This window comes from Clarias gariepinus, chromosome 25 (assembly GCF_024256425.1).
Source record: "Clarias gariepinus isolate MV-2021 ecotype Netherlands chromosome 25, CGAR_prim_01v2, whole genome shotgun sequence".
Lineage (NCBI taxonomy): Eukaryota > Metazoa > Chordata > Actinopteri > Siluriformes > Clariidae > Clarias > Clarias gariepinus.
Window position 1 is genome coordinate 6,759,813 of NC_071124.1, and position 20,918 is coordinate 6,780,730.

General features: G+C 39.7%; 1 protein-coding gene across 1 annotated transcript in view; it reads right to left on the reverse strand.

Moving 5' to 3' along the window:
• Window positions 1-456: 456 nt before the first annotated feature.
• Window positions 457-20,918, reverse strand: part of LOC128513336 (zinc finger protein 236-like) — a 35,732-nt gene continuing 15,270 nt past the window's right edge. The window contains exons 13-32 of the mRNA XM_053487080.1: window positions 16,965-17,225; window positions 16,002-16,285; window positions 15,744-15,830; window positions 15,451-15,587; window positions 15,019-15,101; window positions 14,277-14,428; window positions 13,997-14,179; window positions 11,928-12,216; window positions 11,513-11,616; window positions 11,006-11,419; window positions 9,132-9,277; window positions 8,838-9,012; window positions 8,532-8,729; window positions 6,895-7,044; window positions 6,661-6,800; window positions 6,479-6,574; window positions 6,236-6,379; window positions 2,688-2,817; window positions 2,308-2,481; window positions 457-1,223 (exon numbers count right to left, since the gene is read on the reverse strand). Coding sequence (XP_053343055.1) covers window positions 1,054-1,223; window positions 2,308-2,481; window positions 2,688-2,817; window positions 6,236-6,379; window positions 6,479-6,574; window positions 6,661-6,800; window positions 6,895-7,044; window positions 8,532-8,729; window positions 8,838-9,012; window positions 9,132-9,277; window positions 11,006-11,419; window positions 11,513-11,616; window positions 11,928-12,216; window positions 13,997-14,179; window positions 14,277-14,428; window positions 15,019-15,101; window positions 15,451-15,587; window positions 15,744-15,830; window positions 16,002-16,285; window positions 16,965-17,225 — 3,517 coding nt within the window. The 3' untranslated portion in view covers window positions 457-1,053. The remainder of the gene's footprint in view (window positions 1,224-2,307; window positions 2,482-2,687; window positions 2,818-6,235; window positions 6,380-6,478; window positions 6,575-6,660; window positions 6,801-6,894; window positions 7,045-8,531; window positions 8,730-8,837; window positions 9,013-9,131; window positions 9,278-11,005; window positions 11,420-11,512; window positions 11,617-11,927; window positions 12,217-13,996; window positions 14,180-14,276; window positions 14,429-15,018; window positions 15,102-15,450; window positions 15,588-15,743; window positions 15,831-16,001; window positions 16,286-16,964; window positions 17,226-20,918) is intronic.

The following is a 20,918-nucleotide window of genomic DNA, read 5'->3' on the forward strand; positions in this document are numbered from 1 at the left end:
GGAATGAGTAGTGGAATCACTTCGAATGTCACACCAGTTCGTGACGTTTTACTCTTTTCTTTAACCTAAACTATAATTCTGTTAACAGTAGAAAGGAGAATTTGTTGTTAAAAATTCAACAGAAATGGTTTCTGTTTGCTTTCAAAACCTTGAGTTCACTGATCAAACAAAATTAAATAAACTTTAAAGAGGACCAATTAAGCTAATTGTTTTTGTTAAATAATATTTAGACATTCATGTAGGTTGCCCTAGTTTAAATAGACCAATAAAAATTTTTCCATAGACACTGAAATGGCGTGTTTGGAAGAGGAGTAAAACAAAGAAAGCTTGAGAATTGAAAAAATATCTGGTGTATTTCAGCTGTATTTTATTGGAGCTCTAAGACCTCTGGTAACTTAGATTTCAGGCATCCAGAAGAACCACATCTATGCTTTGTATTGAATCATATAATATTAATTTGTTCAATAAATTACTGTTTATTAGGATTTATGTATAGTCTGGATTTTTTTCATTCTACCTTCTCGTCCTCAAACACCAAACGTTTTAAAAAAGAAACATTTATTTTTAAATACTTCTGAATGTTACAAAAAGCAAATCTGAAAGTATACAGCATGATATTTATACACAGGCAAAGCCTTCGACGAAACGAGGCTTAATTACTGAAATGAGAATGTCTTATCTATGAAATTATTCACACATGATAGTATTGATTTCCATAACATTGATTTTTTTTAAAAAAAGCTGTATATAAATATAATCAAATTATATAACAATTGTTTTTTATATTGAAATCCAATCATTATCAATATAACAGTGCCACTTATACAGCTGGGTAGAGAAGATTTTTTTTTTTTAAATCCACTTTCTGCACGATTTCATTAAACCCTCAATTTTTTTTTTTGGAAACATTGATCACTTTGAACTCCGGCTGATAAAAAGCATGCAAATGTGTCCCTTGAGAATGTTAACAGGGAAGTTCAAAGTTTGTGTAACTTGAAAAGTGAGCCTGAATGGTTTAATCACTGGAAAGAGTCTCAGTGTGTGTGTCAGGTCTTAGGAAAAGACAGTGTTGATGGGACACTGCCACTCTGATGGTGTCTCCTGTCCTGTTGTGTGCAGCTGCAGTTCGGCTGTGTCTTCATTTCTGGGAGGCGGAGCCTGTGATGGCTCAGAAATGCAGTCTTGCTCTTGGTCCACCTCTGCCCCATCCTCTGTCTGCTTACCTGAGACGTGCATACACACACATACAGAAGAATTCAACATGTCTATACTGTATGTAGAGTGTTTTCAGTACGGTGGAAGATGTCTCGGGGTAAGTATAGGGAGCTTACAAGGGACGAGTGTGTTGGACGGCCAGGATGATTACTAAGTGAAGGACTGCACATCCGTTTGTGTGTCTAATAAAAGAAATGGATTTGAGGAGTGATTATTCAAGCTTCGGAAAATTAGAAGAAATAAAATCTACATTTTGAGAAATAAATTCAGAAAATTTAGTCAACATTTAGATCAAACCTGAATTCAGAAAAATAAAGTGAAAATTGTAAGAAATAAAGTAGAAATTGTGAGAAATAGTCAGAACTTAGAGAAATAAAGTTTAACTTGTTGATAAATAAATTTGGGATTCAGGAAAAAAAAGTAATAAAGGGAAATAAAAAAAATTAAGGATTGTGCGAAATAAATTTAGAACTTCAGGAAATAAAATAAAAAATTGTATGAAATAAAGTGAAAATTGTGAAAAATAAGCTATAAATTCTGAGTAGAATTTTAAAAAATCAAACTTTTGGACGAACTATTGCAATTTAATTTTCATTTCGCATTTCCACCACAATGTGTGCCATCTGAGTTTGCACATGGCACACATTGCACATTCAATATACTTTATACAGTTTATTTATACATTCAGTACTTTTTATATTTCCTCTAAATTTCTATTGTATACTTTATTGTTACAAAATTACTACATATTGTAGATTTTATATGTTACATTATTTTCTATTGCCTTTTCTATTTTAGGTCACAAATAGTCGTGTAAGCAATTCACTGCATATCATACTGTGTGTGGTTGTGTATGTAACGAATAATAACATGTTGAATTTAACAAATTATGAAAATTACAGTCAAAATGGAGAGAACAACAAAATGTTAGAGTGTAAAGAAATAAATTGTGAGAAATAAAACGGAAAAACATAAGGTTATGAAGAAAATCAGAATGCTGAGAAAGTTCAGAAACGGGTTTATGCGTGCATCACGCTGATTTTTTCTTCCTTACAAATCAAATTACTTTGAGAGTATGCGAAAGATACTCACCAAACCCATGTGACCTTTTCATATGAAGCTTCATGTTGCTCTTCTGTGTGAAACTGATGCTACACACCTCGCACTTGTAAGGCTTCTCGCCGGTGTGTTTGACGGTGTGTATGTGCAGTGCACTCTTCTGATTAAAGGCTTTATCGCACTGCTCGCACTTGTAGGGCCGCTCACCTGCTCCACAAACACACACACAAAATAAGAGGAAGATAGTGAGCCTAACAGTAATTTACCCTTTATGTCCCCTCTATGTAAATCTTTATCCCTAAGAATAAATGTCTAAGTAAATCTTTAACCAGAGCAGTGCTTTTCATTTCATTTTCTTTTTTTTTGGGTGTGGCATGATCAACTGTACGCAGTCCGTGTGAGTGTGTTCGTACCTGTGTGTGTGCGGATGTGTCTCTCCAACTGGCTTGGTTTTGCAAATGCTTTTTCACAGCTGAAACACTTAAACACACGAGGCTTTTGAGAGCTCAGGGACGGACCGTTTGTGTGGACAAACTCATGCTCCTGCAAAACACACACACACACACACACGCACACACACGCACACAGGGTCATATTCCACAATCCACAGTCTATATGCAGTATAATGCGTAATAAACATGCTGTCTAATACATGTAATAGAACCGTAATACATAATATCATTGTATTCAATGCCTTGCTATAAAATACCACATGTACATCATATACGCGTAGCAAGACGCGTTCAGGTGAAACCAGGATTTTTTATCGTTCAGAATAACAGAACACCGCTAGTTTTTAAGTAAGAACTTTCTTTATTTCTCGACATAATCCCTCACTACACTAATGCACTCGTCCCAGCGCTTCACTAGTATATAATCCATAAAAAGTCACACGGAAGGATTACAGGTCCGAAACTGAAGTGTTGAATTTATGCAGCGAGAGAGACCTGCATGGTCAAACACTCAACACTCAACACACTCAAAAATCCCTGTTAATTCCTAGGCCGTGTGTGAAGACTCCCGAGGATGTAATTTGTTTACAGGGTCAGATCTCATCTTCATCTCCAGATCTCCTCCATCCTACAGTAATTAGCCATCAGAATTAATCCAAAAACTAATCCGCCACTACTCGTGTGTGTTCATCACACCATAGCTTCGTACCTATTTTATTTTAGTTTCGAACTGATGTTTAACATGATTTCAAACGTTTTTAAGTCATACTACCTTTAGTCACTGGGATCCGTTCCACAACTTCTTGATAAGGGAAAGTCTGATATTAATGTCTATTTATGTTAAAATATCTTAATGAACAGCTTGGCAGATTTATCCTTTTTGCTTAAACTAACATGTGGTTCATCTGCAAAATTGATGAGCAGCTAAGCACCGCTCTCTCCGGCACTCTGGATACTGTAGCACCCTCATAAGAAAACAAAATTATTTTTATTAGTAAGAATAATTGAAAGGGATGAAGCTTTCTTAATTTTCCCATGCATAGTAGACGAGAGGAATCATTTAGAAAGCTGATTTTATATTACCTGATTTGTTTAATTCCTGCTCAGTTTTGGCCAATTAAATTTTATTTGTATAGCGCTTTTAACAAATTGTCATTGTCGCAAAGCAGCTTTACACAATCAAAAATACTATTAAAGTTTGTATGGAATGTGAATGTGTATGAATCAAAATGGTCAGATAGTCCTTGATGAGCAAGCCGAGGGCGACAGTGGCAAGGAAAAACTCCCTGAGATGGCAATAGGAAGAAACCTTGAGAGGAACCAAACTCAACAGGGAACCCATGTTTAATTCACCCATCTTCATCTGGGTGAAACAGAGAGCGGGAATTGATCTGCAGTCACACTGTGTGTTAGGTGGCAGGCAGTTCAGTATAACAGTTGATGTTAACTACTCCAGCTAGTTATTGGAGGCTCAGGTAGACTTCCTCTAGTTCAGAATTCCAGTCCCGAACTATCGAGCGACTGCAGTCAAGTCTTCAGAGAAACAGCTGTCAACATCAGTCGAGGCCAGAACCGTCTTCATGGTAGACTGAAACAGTCCCCAGACACCAGATGCATCCCAAAGAGACACACGGGGCATTCATGTGACGAGATCTCCAACCAGAATCAGACTTTCTTATTTTGTATGTTTAATTCACACAGACAATAAAAAAAAACCTACATGAAGTAATCCACATCGATGGATTGAATTGATGGAATTAATAAAAAATAAATAACATAATTTTGATTTTGGCAAAGAGGAACCTATATGTTACTTCTGGCCTAAAATGTTAATTTCTAATAATTCTATTCTATAATCAAAAACAACAGAAGCATCTTGTAGCATCTCAGACAGTAGCTATTCCACAACTGACGAGAGTGCGACAAAACCTCCCGGGTTTAAATTCTTGACGGATTTTAGTCGGAACAAATCACAAACTGCCTATGAAATGGTGTAATGTGCTTACAATTACAACTGCACTATAAACCGTGCCATAGTCATGCTAAAGCTTTGCGAACTGTCTACAAACCTACACCCTATACTGTAGCTACTACACCTCATGGTTTAATATGAACTATAAAAAAAATTACTTCTATGAGTAGTATTACTGCACCATACTTTTACTTGAGTAGATCTGCGAAGCAGAAATGCTGCTCTTACTGTGAGAAACTCGACTCGTACTGTACTGTGTCTCACCGATCAGCCGCAATAACAACAACCACATGTAGTCACATGACCACACACAAACTGGCTGCATAGCTGGGAAAACATCTTCGTGAAACATCACGGTTAGTTCAGCTGTTTTATTTAATGTTGCAATGTTAAAATATATAATTAGCAAATAAGCTAGAGGCTAAAACATATACATTTCTTACATTTGTTGTGTTGCTGGACACAGTTTATGGTAAAGTGGGACCTCTCTAATGTTATTTTCTATCTGCTGAGCCATTTGGAGGGCAACTGAATATACAGTATATCTTACACTGTTCAAACATACATATGTTACATACAGTAGGTGTTTGTTTCAAAAGCTTTACGTTGTGCAAAAAGTGAGATTAGGAAATTTGTGTTTCTTGTTCTTTAATTTGATATTTTGTAAAGTTATTTAGTTTTATTCATTTGCACATTATTTCATCATTTTGTCTGGCTGCGTACATCATTTCAAAAAAATGTTATAAATCAGACATTACGCTAAATGAGCGAATAGCTGAAACATGAATTTTTTCATGTTTTTAAATTTTTGGTTATATCTAAAAATGAATGAATAAAGGATGTACGGATTAAACCAGTACAATCCACCGATCGATAAAATTTTGCACTTTTTACTATTTTTTTACTGCCTGAATATCCCCCTACAATTAGTCTGATCTTGAGATCGTACCAGTTTGCCATCAAATTCCCCCGTAACGTCTTCTTGACATGATTAACTATTGTAAAGATTATTTTTTTTAATGATTATTATTATTATTATTTGCATTGCTCATTTCTCTCTCTTTCTCTCTCTCTCTCCTTACACACTTTCTCACAAACTTTTGCACATTGTTCCCCATACACAAACTTCTGAAGTGTCATTTCCATAAATGGTTCACACACGAGTGCGGAGCAGGTGTTGTTTGTGCAACAGTTATTTGTGCTGAGAGCCACTTACACTCAACATTTCATTAGCCGCGTCCAAGCACTTCTTTGTCAACTTTCCCTAATGATGTGTTTGTGCCGGAGCTTTAATTAGTGGCATCCTGGGGATTATTATTTAAAAAAAAAAAAAAAAAAAAGCATGGGAGGATGGCAGGTCGTACAGAAATGACTGCAATTAATAAGTAAAACTTTTGGTAGCAGCTGTCTAACATCTATTTGAAAGTTTCTTTCAGGATTTGCCCTCTGTAGGGTTGTTCATGCAGTTTTTATGAAGCCCGCGCAACGTTTCAGGAAGATAAAGACAGGACTATCGAAGTCATAGAGTGATGCTCACCTTGAGGTGTGTCTGTCGTTTGAACGCCTTGTTACACACGCCACAGACGTAGCAGCGTTCTTTGCCGTGCGCTATCCTCCAGTGACGGCGCAGCACGGTCGCTGACGGGAACTCCGTATTGCAGTAGAAACACTGATTCGTCACCTAACACACGTTAACACGGACATGTTCAGGTAATTAAGCTTGATCTGAAGTTCGCAAAACCACCCACACACACACACACCTAGACATACAGAAGCTTACCTTGCTTTCCTCGGACTGAGATGTAACCTGTTGAGTCGTGCTCCCCGGCTGGACCGTCGATCCCTCCTCACACACCACGGCTGGGAACTGCTGAGCCTGCACATACACAAAGACACGATTCCTAAAATATATGCATTTTATACGTGCTTGTGTCTGTGTACAGTGTGTATACGATGTCACACCTGTGCATTAAGGTTCAGCGTGACTGTGTCCAGCATCTGTGTATCCGCCAGGGCGAGTGTGACAGTGCTGTCAGTCGTCACGCTCCCTGATGTCATCTGCAAGTTCTGGGAGAGAGAGGTGCTGGGAGCCAGAGTGGTAACTACAATCACACACAGACACACACACGGAATAATTATGCATGAGTAATAATGTAATTAAAAGTCAAGAAGTGTGATTGTGGCCGTGACCCTTGCCTGTCATGCTGGAGGGGGCGGTGCTTTGTGTGAGAAGCTGCTCAGAACTGAGAGCCAGAGAGTTGCTGCTAGAGGGAGGTGTGGTCAACTGCAAGGTCCCGCCTAATTCTACTCCCGTTCCTGCACATGGCGGAGGCAACAGATCCTGACCTAGAAAGAAATGATTATTGTTGTTGTTATTATTATTACTATTAATAAACCATTTTCGTTCTGTAGTTGTAGTTGTATCAGAAGTAACATTAATAGTAGTGTGGTAGTGATGGTAACTACAGTAGTAACATCAGTAATAATAATAATAACAGTAACGATTTAAATTTAAATCTATATCTGGAATAGTTACAGTAGTAATTACATTTACGGCAATTGGTAGACAGCCTTACCTACCCACCCCAAAAAAAACTCTTCACAGTTGTGTTGGACTAATGGCTCTTGGTTATTAACCTAGTTAACCCAGTGTAGGTATGTATCTGGATAAAAGCGTCTGCCAAATGCCCAAATGTAAATGTAGCGGTATAGGATTAGCTGTACTTCTAATAACAGTAGGAAAAGTAGCATTACTATTAATAACTATAATACAATTAAGAGTAGTGGTATAAGGATTAGCAGTAGTAGTTATAACATGAGCACTAGTAGTAGTAGCAGTATTAGGATTAGTAGTGCTAGTAATAACAGTAGTACTAAGAGAAGTAATGGTATAGGACTTAGCAATACTATTAACAACAGCAGTACTAATAGGGTTTGGTGGTATTTGGATTAGCAGTACTATCAATAACAGTAGTACCAGAAGGAATACAGGTACAGTGGAACCTCGGATTACAAGCATAAGTCGTTCCGGAAGCGGGCTCGTAGTCTCAAACACTCGTAAATCAAAGCACATTTTCCCATAAGAAATAATAGAAATTAAAATTATTTGTTCCACAGCCCGAAAAAATAAATACATAAAAAGTCAAAATTTATTCAAAATCTTTGCTCGTCTTCCGGAACACTCGTAAACCGCGTTACTCGTAATCCGAGGTTCCACTGTATAAGGATTAGCAGTACTAATAAGAACGGTAGTAACTAGTAGGGTTAGGGGCATTAGGATTAGCAGTACTAGTAAAAACAGTACTTCTACTCCTGTGAAGTGCTATTTGGATTATTAATAACAATTAATTAATAATTAATAAAAGTAGTACAAGTAGAAGTAGAGGTATTAAGATTAGCAGTAATAGTAATAACAGTAGTTCTAGTAGGAGTAGGGGTATTAGGATTAGCATTAACAGAAAAAACAGTAGTTTTAGTAGAAGTAGAGGTATGACTAGCAGTACTACTAATAACAGCAGTACTAGCAGGGTTAGTGGAATAGGAATTAACAGTACTAGTACTAGTGGTTTTTGGATTAGCAGTGCTGGTAATAACAGTAGAACTAATAAAAAGTCATGGAATTGGGATTAGAAGTACCAGTAATAACAGTAGTACTAACAAGGTTAGCCGGATTAGGATTATAAATGGTAATAGTATAGTATAGTTAGTACTAGTAATAACAGTAATACTAGTAGGAGTATTGATATTAGGATGAGCAGTACTTGTAATAAAGTTGGAAATAGTAAGATTTGTGTGGACCTGACATATGCTGTTGTGTGTGTGTGTGTGTGTACCTGATATGGTAAGTGTGATCTCCTGGTTGCTACTGGCCAGCGTGTTGGTATTAGCGGCGTGAGTGTGTGTGTCAGTCTGTGTGTGTGGGAGAGCGTGTGCATGTGGATTGCTGATGGTGAGTGTGATCTCCGGTGCTCCTGAACTGCAGTTTCCCACCAGCGCCGGTGCTCCGACCACCTGAGCCAACTGCTCCGTGCCTACACACACACACACACACACATTTAATATTCACTTGTCTAATGGACTCACAATGTGGACCCTACTGTAGACTTGATTTGCGTGAATAAGTGGGAGAAGAGCGAGACCTGTGTGTTCCTGCTCTGTAAGGTTGCCTATGGTGACGCCGGGGTTCTGGATCACGACATTAGCGTGTCCTGTAGCATCGGTAGTCAGCAGGTGTGCGTTAGTGTGAGACGTCAGGGAGGAGTCGATGCTTAATACTCCGCTCTGTAGAGTCTGCTGCAGGATACTGGGGTCAATCTGTACACACACACACACACACACACACACACAATAACTGTTACACAGGGTGCACACATTCCTTCGCCCAATCATGGATTCAAAAGTAAAAGGACAAATGTGTGTTTATGTTCTGTTACCTGCAGTGTGATGTTGTTGATGTTTGCCGTGTCGATGCCGGATATCTGGACGTTGGGACAAAGCAGACCTGTTGGTCCAAGCTGTAACTGAATCCCCTCCAAAGTGGCCAAACCTTCTGTCAGGGACACTGTCAGGTCACCGCTCGCTACACACACACACAGAACACTTTATTTTAATCCACGAGTGAGTGATGAGAGAGCGGAGACGCCTCTGCCTTCTACTGCGGCTGGGAGAAAGTATCTGAATGCAAGTTAAAAAACTTCTGTGCAAACTGCTGAGACCTACTAAAGAGGAAAGTTTCGTTTTCATTTCAGCCGACAGAAAGGAGTGGAACGGAAACGCACAACAGATGTATTCAGATTTTGTAACGCGACTATTTTGAGACTTTAATGAGTTCGGAAAAAATTAACACATATTAGGCAATTTCAGTCAAATGTGAACATTTACACGGAGAAGGGTCTTTCTATTCAGTGTTAGTTCTATTCAGTGGGTGCACCGCTCAGAATATTAAAATGGTTCATTAAAATGAATTTCTGAGACAGGACTTTCAGTACCATCTAAGTAGCTGTCTTTAACAGTGGAGGATCAGGCAGTTGAGGCACTGAGGTGCTGATCGGACAGTAGGGGGGATTCGAGCACAGAGTTGAGACCTCTGGGCCCTTAGACAAGGCACTTAACCCTATGAACATACAAAATCACTTCACCATTGCAGGTCCCAAAGACCGGATGAGAAAGAAGAGGGTTAAATCTATGATCTATGAATTGCAAGTATTGATATTGATAAAATATGAGCAAATATACTGCCAAGCCAAAAAAAAAAAGAAAAAAAGTTGGCATTTCTGGAGAAAAAAATTGGGACCAGGTTAAGAAGCCTACAGCACATTATCAAATGTAGTCTAAAAAAATCATGAATGAAGATGCATGGGAAAAAGAATATCAACAGTAAAAACCAGAGCTACTGTATGTTTCATAGTAAAAGTAAGAGCATTTCAATATGCACACATATGTGATGAGAACTAAGGATTGGAACTAAACAGCTGTGTCTGCATAAAAAAAATAAAAAAAAAACACTTGTATTTGCTCGAGAGTGTAAAGATTGGATTTTGGAGCGATGGAAAAAGGTCATGTGGTCTGATGAATCTAGATTGACCCTATTGAGATTGTTGCTTCAGTTGCTCAGGTCTAGGGTTAGACATGAGGATACAATGAAGGGATTATAATCTCTCGGCTGGCCTCGGAGATGAATAAAATAGCACTTGGTGCGGCACATGCTGTTATTTTGTATTTTTTTTCCTGTATTGTTTATATATTATGATCCAATTAATGGTGCAAATAACGTAACAAATCCAAGAGATTCTAAATCAATATTATGAAATAAGGCCTATAAACAGGATGTCCTAGCCGTGCACAATGCTTGTGCGGTCCAAATAAAACCTGAGCCAAAAATGCCCACATCGACCCAACTGTGGCTGGTGTGAAGCCTCAGACGGACTATTATTTGTTGTGCTGCTTCTTCATTGTATTCTCCTTTTCCCTGGTGCACATGCAGACTCTTTTAAAACTAGATTGTGTCAATAATTCCAATCATAGAGTCACTTGTGCTGATATGCAATTAAACAGCACATGTATTAGAAACCTAACACACATCTTCCTCATTCCTCCGGTACATATACAGGTCTGAGATGGAGTGAAATCAAGTTATGAACCAGTGAGAAACAGGTGCAGATGATGACAGATGATCAGCCCGGTGATTAGTATACTGGTGATGCTAAAAGCTGAGGGGTTGGAACAGACGAGAGGGGAAATGAGGTCGCTGCTGGGGTTGTCACATAAACAACCCATTTTTAAACACTGTGTCTCACATGTATATTACCTGACATGGTAGCTGGAAGGATAGTCTGCCCCACAATGCCTTGCTGCAGCAGGTTCGGGTCGTACGGTCCAGTCAGGACTGGGTTGCTCTGGATGTAGATGCTCGGGTCAGTACCACCACTGTGCAGGAGGCTTACAGGAGGCAGCACTTCGGCAGCATTGGGTGGTGCCTGCTGCCCCGGTGTACTCTGGGAAGCGACGTGGTTCTGAACTGAGTGTCTGGATTTCCTGCCATCATTGCCAGGCCTCAGGTGGCACTGCATGTGTGTTTTGCGATGTCCAGATGTGCGGAATCGCTGGTCGCAGTACGGACATTTGAAGGGTTTGGAGCCGGTGTGCAGGCGCATGTGCACCTTCAGGCTGCCTTTAGTGGAAAACGCCGTGCTGCACATGTGGCACACGAACAGCTTCTGACCTACACAGATGCCACCATAGACAAAAAAATTGGCTTTTGGAAAATATTGACCGTTAACGGTTAACAGGCTAAAACATAAATCTTCTCACCCACCTGAGTGTGTTTTGATGTGGCAATCAAGCGTGGACTTGACCGTGAAACTCTTTCCGCACTCATCGCACTTATACGGCTTCTCTCCGGTGTGAATCCGGACATGTCTGCGGAAAAACAGTGATCTCAGACTGGTCAGTGCAAGCGAGATAACGGCTGCGGAATCGTTTTCACACCTAAAGACAACAGGCTTATACAAGAAGCAATGATGTTCGAAAAAAGTTGCCATTTCAGTAATGAAAGAAAACAACCAAGAAGATTTGAACTGATTTTGAAACTGGGTCAAGACCTCTTTAAAACATTATCAAAACCTGGAAGTTAACCTTAATCTTGTGTATTTTACACCAATGATCATCACAATCGAATTTCACAATGATGAGCTAGTTTAGTGTGTATGCATGTGTGTGTGTGTGTATACCTAACAAGGTCACTGGGCTTTTTGAAGCTCTTTGGGCAATACTGGCAGCGGTTGGGAAACTTAGGCTCCAGCTCCAGCGTGCTCTTATCCTTGATCTCGCTGATGCGATCTCTCTCTACAGCTGACTGGATCAGGACCTTCTCGGATACCGAGGCGTCCTTCCCCGGGTCACTCTGAGCCAGCTCGGCCGTCTGCTCCTCTGAGAACGTTATGATGCCCGACCTGATCCTCTTCGCCAGCGACGGGTCTTCGACATCGACTTCAACCGTTGCTTCATCTCCGTCCAGAACTGCAAGCGATAGCGAAGACAAGTGACATCACTAAACATTCAGGGCACATTTGCATCCTTTGAGCTACAAAGCAACGAAAAGGATGTAGACGCCTCAACATCTGGCTACTTTTTAATTATTATTAGTAGTTTGTGAATTTTAGGGCACCATGACAGCTGAATAAAACCTGCACACACAATAGAGCCTTAATGACACTATAGAGCCTTAAAGTCTTTCTCGATTAGATTTTTTTTTCATCTTTGTTTGCATTCTTTCTTTATCCTTCTTTCCATTGAAGCAGAGGTCCGCATCTATGCATCCATGTTATTTATTATTTATAAGGATGCTCTAATTCTTGAACCCCCTGATCACGCTAACAGCCTGTGTAATCTCATTTTTTATGTAAGTCAAAAAAGTTCTCTAAAGGTTCTTAACTGCTTCTTCTAAGGATCCACATCTGTTGTTTATCAACAGATCACATCCTGTGCATTTTTGAAAGTTTCTGAGTCATTTTACAAAATGAGTAATGCAAGAACACAAATTAGAGACAATATGCCTTATGTTGTTTAAGAAGCCATAAGTACGAATTCACGATAAAAATCACACCAAAGTGTTGCTGAATTCTAAAATCTGATTAGTCAAAAGTTTACGCGATGGGGTGTTCAAGTTAAACTGGGACTTTTGATTGTGCAGAATAACATGAACAGTTATAAAAGTAAAACGTATTTTAATTTCTCTATATAATCCCCGGCTACACTAATGAAACAGTGTTTGACTAGTGCTTGGATACCATTAAGGTAGAAAGATTTTTCAGTATAATCAAGACCTCGCTCCACGCCATTTCCACATGCATGGGGACAGGGGTTCCTGGGAGGCCAGCGTTTCAGACGTAAAGCATGCAGTGTGTCATAGCTCCTGCGTACTGACCAAACTTTCCACCTTGATGGTATCCAAGCACTAGTTAAATGCTGGGTGAGTTCATTGATGTAGCAGGGGATTATGTTTCACTCTCATAACTGTGTTCTGTTATTTTGCACAATCAAAAATTCCCAGTTTGACTTGAACGCCCCTCATATGAATGCATGCGAGATATGTCGCTGTTATTAGTAACAACTAATTCACAAGAACTGGACATAAGTAGATTGAAAAAGAAAAAATACTCTCTCTCTCTCTCTCTCTCACTCAGACTCGGTCTGGGTTGCCAGATCACGATGTAAAAAACAAACAAACAAACAAAAAATAATGGCCTAATAAAAATAAATAAAAATCTGCCTAATATTTATTAGCCCAAGACAAACGTCTACCGCCAACAACAAAAAGTGGTCCTGATACTTAAAAATCGAAAAACCACCCAATCTGGCAACCCTCTTTGCTCGGCTTTGCTCTTTAAATAGATAAAAACAGGATCAAGATTTAGCAAAACGTCAATATCTTCCTTAACTCTGTTTGCGCCCTCTTGTGGTGTAAAACTTAATTGATATGAATTGAGCTACGGAGCATTATTATTCAAAACAAACATTATTGGTCAAGACATTTTAATCAGTTAGATTCTCAATGAAATGAATTGATCGATTAATTGATTGTTTCTAACGTGTCATGCTTTTTGCAATAAAAGTCTAATAGTTGCTAACTGAATGTGCTGTAAAAGGAATTAAAGCTTCAGGAAGTGCTGTTAATGCAAAATAGCCTTAAGAAGATAACAGGAGCGCCGCTTCCTGTTGGGGTGAATCATATCAGCCCATCATTGATTAATGTCCTATAAAAGAAAAAAATCCGTCCCTACACAGGTCGTTGTCTTACCTCTGGACCCAACAGCATGAAAGAGCTTCATGTGTTTGCGGCGTAGCAGATGTGTGCGGAAACTTTGATCGCACAGGCTACACCGGAACGGCTTGGTGTTCAGGTGGATGATCATGTGACGATTCAAGCTGCCGTTAGTTGTGAAAGACGACTCGCACACGTTACATTTAAACGCCTTCACACCTGCAGGGAGGACAGAGAATCTGTTAAAAATCTCTTTTCCCAGATAAACAGCCTATATATATATATCTGGTCGGATACACATCTGCCTGCGGATTACCAGTGTGTGTGTTCAGGTGTGATTTAAGGACGCCGGTGGAGACGAAGTTCCTTCCGCACAGGTTGCAGCCGTATGGCTTCTCACCGGTGTGTGAGCGGATGTGCTGCTTCAGGTGACTTGATTTCTTAAAGCCTTTATCACACACGCTGCACCTGTACAGTACAGGACACACATATAAACCAATCAGCCATAAACACCTAATACTGAGGTGATTCTAACTTTTGCAACCAAAACAGTGATGAGCTCAGACAATTTGGCCCTTGTCAAAGAAGAAAAGAATGTTGATCAACCACCCTGTACATCAAACACCCTGTATATCCCAGCCATTGTAAAGAGATACTGTAACTGTAGCTACCATGACAAGGTCCAAAGTTGACTGGGTCGGAGCAACTCCGAAGCTGGAGCTCTTTTGGACTGGTCAGGACCTACCAGAAGTGGCGACGGAGTCATGGGCGGCCAAAGCTCATTGATGCACATGTGGAGCCAAGGCTGGCCCGTGTAGTCTAAATCCAATAGAGGAGCTACTGTGACTCAAACTTCTGAAAAAGGTTCATTCTGGTTCTCATAGAAAGTTCAGAACAGACCACTGCAATTTTGGATCTACTCAATATCCGGGTATGATGTTGGATTATAATGTTATGGCTGATCGGTGCACACAAAATAACACTCATCTGTTTATTTATCTGTCTAAAAATGGACTCGAGTTTCATTTAATTCAGGTTTGGAACTGTATCTCACTCACCTGTAAGGCCTCTTACTGTTTTCCTCCTCGTCCTCCTCATCCTGATAATCCGTCCGAGTTGAATCCTGAAGCAAAACAGTTGTCTACACACACCCACACACATACCACATACTTAATTCTCTTATACATACATCCCTCACTTGTAACTAGCAATCTGATTTATGATTCTATCGTGATAAAAAAGTCCGGTGGAATCCATGTAGTCACATACGGAGACTTTTCTTCGTAATTTCCTAACACGACATCTTAAGGAAAAAAGTTCTGGCTCATTCCCTTACTATCTCTATAAAAGATTTAGCAGCTAGGTCTTAGTTAGACCGTGTCCTCGCAGCTTTAACAAATTCAATTATGGAACAAAAAACTGACCATTTGACTATGGATGAGAAAAGATTATGGACAAAAAAAACAAAAAGTTTCTATGTGTGTGTATACCTCTGTGGTGTGGACGTTGAGTAAGCTCTGTGTGTAAGTGGAGTTTAGTGCCTGGGACTCCAGCGTGCTCGAGTCCTGCAGCTGTTGCACCGTGGACAGAGTCGGATGCTGGGTATAACCTTCGGAGATGGAGAAACCTGCATACACCAAACACCAAACCTGAACACTACATCCCCTGGTAAAGAGGACAAAAACTGTGAAAATAGTGTCGAGGACGGACAGCTAAAGAGAACACAAAAAGAAACTGGACGAGAGTGAAAAGTGGACAGGAAATGGAGGGGGGTGTATGAGACCTTGTGTTAGTGCAGGTTGGTCATAGGCAGGTTGTTGAAGGGTCTGTGTCCCGTACTGGCTGATGTGCTGCGCGTTCACAAATGACTCTGTGGAGAACGAGAGAGAGAGAGAGAGAGAAAGAGAGCGAGACAGAAAGTGGACAGGGTGCTACTGGACACACATATACCTCACAAATCACACACCATGTGCTTCTGGATCAAAATGGACGCTTGACTTCTGTGTCTACCGAGGTGTGTGTAGGATTGTGTGTGTCTCACCTGCGTCCTGTACCATAGGTGTGTCCCCTAGCGCCACCGCCTGGTTTCCGCTCACCACTTGCATCATGGGCTGAGGCCTCGCCCCCAACATGGAACTGGATGTGGCCAATCCTGTCGCTCCTACCTGCAGGTCATGGGTTACTGTGTTAGCGCCACCCATTGAGTCCTCTACTGCCCCGGTTCCACCCATTGGGACGTCTACGGTACTGGCTGCCATTGGATCGTCCAGGGGCGGAGCTTCAGATGAGCCCTGCTGCTGTCGAAGCTGCTGAGCCAATTCATACCTTCACGCAGAGTTAAAAATAAAAGTGTCAGAATAAAAGTTCCTATTTCCTTTATCATAGATTATAAACCCTAATCCCGAACCCGTAAATTACAATTTTTTAAACAACCCATACATTATAATCCCATAAAAGGATTCTAATTCCTATAGTTTTATCCTTAAGACAAACCATAATCCTATGAACAGAAACCATAATCTCTAATTTTAACACCTAAACCTTGATGTTTAATCCCCAACCTTTAAATGAGGTCCAACCACAAATTCGTAAAATTAAACTCTAATCCTTGTCTAATATCCAAAATAATCCATAATCTTCACATTTTAACTATAATCTTAATATTTAAACCCTTACCCCTAATCTCTAAAATAATTACTTACTTTACAACTGTAAATTAATCCCTTTACAAAATCTCTAAAGTAATCTCTTACCATAAACTAGGACCTTATACCCTAATTCCTACATTTCCAAATTAATCCCTAACTCTCCTACTATCCAAATTACCCCTAATCTCTAAATAAATCCTTTAGTTTTCATTTACATCTCCAAACCTTGCCCTATAATCCCTCCTTTAACCCAATCTAGAATTTAAACCCTATTTTCATTTATTAATTTTTTAATCCTAATCCTAATCTCTAATCTTAAAAAAAAAAAAATAATAATCCCTAACCCATAATCTCACCTGTGCGTCTTCATGTGTTTTCGGCAGTTGGGGGAGGATTTGAAGGTTTTCTGGCAATAAGGGCACATGTAGGGTCGAATGTCACTGTGTGTGTTCATGTGGCGTCTCAGGCTGCCGTTGGTGGTGAAAGTGGTGTCGCACAGCAGGCACTTATACGCCTTCAGGCCCGAGTGAGTGCGGATGTGAGCCTTCAGGACGCCCGACGAGGCAAAACCCTTGCTGCACTGGACGCACTTATACGGCCGCTCGCCCGTATGAGACCTGAGGGAACACAATTAGACGCACACACCAGCTGCTGTTATCTTAAATAAAAGCTTAAAAGGCACATCAGAGTGCGGTAAATGCCAGAGTCAGTGTGTGTAAACGTGATTCGCATGAGTGGAGTCAAAAGTGTATGCTGGGAGGCTAATTAGTCCCATGAAGGTCATTTCTCTCATTAAGGTGGATATATGTGGGGGTTTCACTTCGACTGCATGTGTGACCTTTTTCTTCAAGACGAGGTATTTTGAAGATGCCATGGGAGCGAGAGTGTGGAGGCTTTTTAATTTGGATTTAATTTTCTAAAGTTTTCAGCAGGTGTGAAGCAACGCTAAAGTAAGAAAACTTTCAAAAACATATATTTCCATTTACAAAATGCAAAGTGAGCGATCAGAGGATTTTTTTTTTTTTTTTATCAAATCAATATTTGACGTGACTATCTTTTAATTCCAAACCAGCATCAATTCTTACACTTACACTTACACATAAAGTCAGGGATTAGACATGAGCAAAGTCACACGTATGATTAAACAATTATATTAAGCAGGTGCTAATGATCAACAATTTTATATGTAGGTTGAAATACAGGAATTAAATAAAACAGAAAGAACAGTGTTCTTTAACAGTTTAACAGTTTAACAGTGGATGAGGAACAGTTTCAAGATGTTCTGTATAAGCACAAAAAAAAACCAGGCAATGGTATGGACCGTAGATTAAGTGGAAAGCCATTTTTTTTGTTTTGTAACAAGCTCCGCAGCAACCTCATTTCCCCTCTCGTCAGTTCCAACCACTGAGGTCACTGTGTGGCTCAACAAATAATTTACATTTAGGCATTTGTCAGACGCCCTTATCCAGAGCGGCTGACATTTTTTATCTCATTACACATCTGAGCAGTTGAGGGTTAAGGGCCTTGCTCAAGGGCCCAACAGTGGCAACTTGGTGGTTGTGGGGTTTTGAACTCGGGATCTTCCGAACCGTAGTCCAATGCCTTAACCACTGAGCTACCCCTGGCCCCAGTATAAATAATTATTTTGTTGTTGTGGGTGGGTTGGGGGGATTCAAGGCTTTTGCAAAGTACTGTATATATTTATTAATGGGCCTTCTTGGATGGCTAGTTTGAATTATAAAAAAAAAAAAAGCTGAACGCTGAAACAGTTTTCTTTTTTCCATTTAACACAAAGAATTTCTCAGCACTTTTGGATAAAACTGGTTTTGGTAAAGTGTTCAAAGATGTCAAAGGAACTCCAGATGTCAAACCACAAAAACTAGTGAAACGTATTATTTTTTCACTCTGGACAACCATAAGGATTTGGTTATAAATGTCTAAACATATTTTGGAGCCACTTGTAATAGAAGGACAAAAGAAATGAAAGAAAAGAAAAATAGATAAAGCCAGAACAACAATACAGGTTGAAACTAGTGCTGAATAAAAATGCACGTAGGTATGATAAAGTTTTATAGGTTAAATTACTGAGAACATGACTAGATGCAATAGTTCTATCTATGACTCAAATCCCTTGCAATTACAGAGGGTTGCCAGATGTGACAGCCTTAAAAAAAACATCATAAAACTTTTACCTATTTTTTTTTATCTCACACCTCCACTCACTTCCCATTCCTTTTTAATGTCATGCCTAGCTGTCACAATCCCACCCCTCCACTTGATGCAAAAGACTTATGAATCCCAACAGACTGCTCTCACCAATTTGCACAAAGCCTTGATCAACAATAACAGTCCTTCCACTCAAATTGAGTGAAAGTGAAGGCCAGCAGGCTAACAAACTGCTTATAATTGCCACCGGGGTTCTGCTGTGGAGCTCAGGGAGTCGTATCTCTATAAGTATCAGCAGGAAACGTGCTAGAAATCATTAAAGTCGTTTCACTTCTATGTGGTTAGGATGTGACGTGAGTGCGCATGGGTGTGTGTGCCGTCAATCAATTGGGAAAAAGCCTTTGCTACAAAAAAAAAAAAAAAACAGGCTGGTTAGCCAAGTTAATTCATCAGTGAGCATATGAATTCGGGATGCATTTTTTTATGTGAACATATAAAAAAAGCAAGTAAAAGCGCCAGTGCTGCTCAGTCTCATGCTTTCCAAAGGTACTGTAAAAGACTGCACTAAAAGTTGGTACAAGATGTTAACATAACGTAATAACTAGAGCTGTGAATCACAGGCTGACTGTCGATTCAATTCGAGTCGATTTTTTGGGCACTGTAAATTCCCACTCTATAGCATTAACGTTTGTTGCCTATTTATTTTTCTATTTAGTATTAACAACTACTAAAAGAATCTAAATAAGCATTTAACAATCTTCCAGTCCAGTAGGGGGCACTATTGAACCAACCGGACATAAAAGTAGAAGCGATACTTTGCAAAATGTGTTTGCAGAAGGTTTTTTTTTCTGCAACAAGATCAATATTTTACTATTTCTTTAACAAGTTATCGCAGAACTTCCTTAAAGTGTGTGTTTCAGCATCTACAGTATGTAAGTGAGCTACTGCTGAGCCACGCAAAGCTGAGCAACAAGCTGGAGAAGGGGGGCCTTCTTATATAAGGTACCATTATGGGAAGTATATGATTATCATTCTCATCTAATGTAGCACTTTATGATTTTTCTTTTCTTTAAAAAAAAAAAACGAATTAGCCGAAAAGTTTCTACGTTAAGATGTAGGTAAAGATTTTGTCTGATTTTAGGATATCATCTTTATTTTCTCTCAGCATGTGTAACCGTGACTGTGTGCCAGACAGATCACACCTCGTCGATGTGTGAAGAGCAGCAGAGTGAGAAGCATGCGCTATAGTTAGAACACGGTATCTTCAAACACCAAATTTAATTGTTTTTGTCAGCAAAAGTCAACAAAAAGGCTTATTTTTGGGCTTGTTATGAATCTTTTGTTTCTATGAAGATTTATTAGGTATGGAGACGACCTAGTGCTTCTGTGGATAGCCATACAGCACATGTTACTACTACTACTTAAGACATTTCACTTAGAAATCATGAAGGATGAAGATGGCTTTAAACTGCATTTGATAAAAACAATGTTGCAGTCATGGCTTATAACTTCAATCGCTCTGAGAGATTAACTCAAGTCTCCATCAGTGAGTAGGCGGAAACCTCAACAAAGTGGTCTTCATGTTATCTAAAATGCATTTCCTGTTATAGCATTGCACATTTGACCATATAGCACACGGTTATAGACGTTCTAGGTTTTATTTATGATTGCATCAGCTGCCATCTCTCAAATGATGATGGGTCCCCTTTTACGTAAGTAAAGTAAGTAAGTAAGAAAGACCTAAGTATGAGTCTGGTTTCACTCAAGATTTCTTCTTCATGTCATCTTCATGCCAACTTGTTCATTAGGTACAAAGCCATACATTTATAGGAGGTGCGTTCAACTCAAACCGGGAACCGTGACCGATTCAAGCACGGAAGAGCCGCGGTAAAACATTTGAACATCTGCGAGTGAAACACCCGATACATGAAAATCAACAGAGAACTTCACCAACTTACGAAAGAGACGCATCTGTTTTTGGGAACTGTATACTCAATCATTCACCAACACCACTTGCACATTACAGGAACTTGGCTCATAGCTATTACCACGTCCCCCTTTCCTCCAAGCGATATTAGGGCTATTAAAGAAGTTTCTGGGAGGCCAGATTTTCAGCTGGAGCAGTCAGTCAGAGCAGGGCTCTT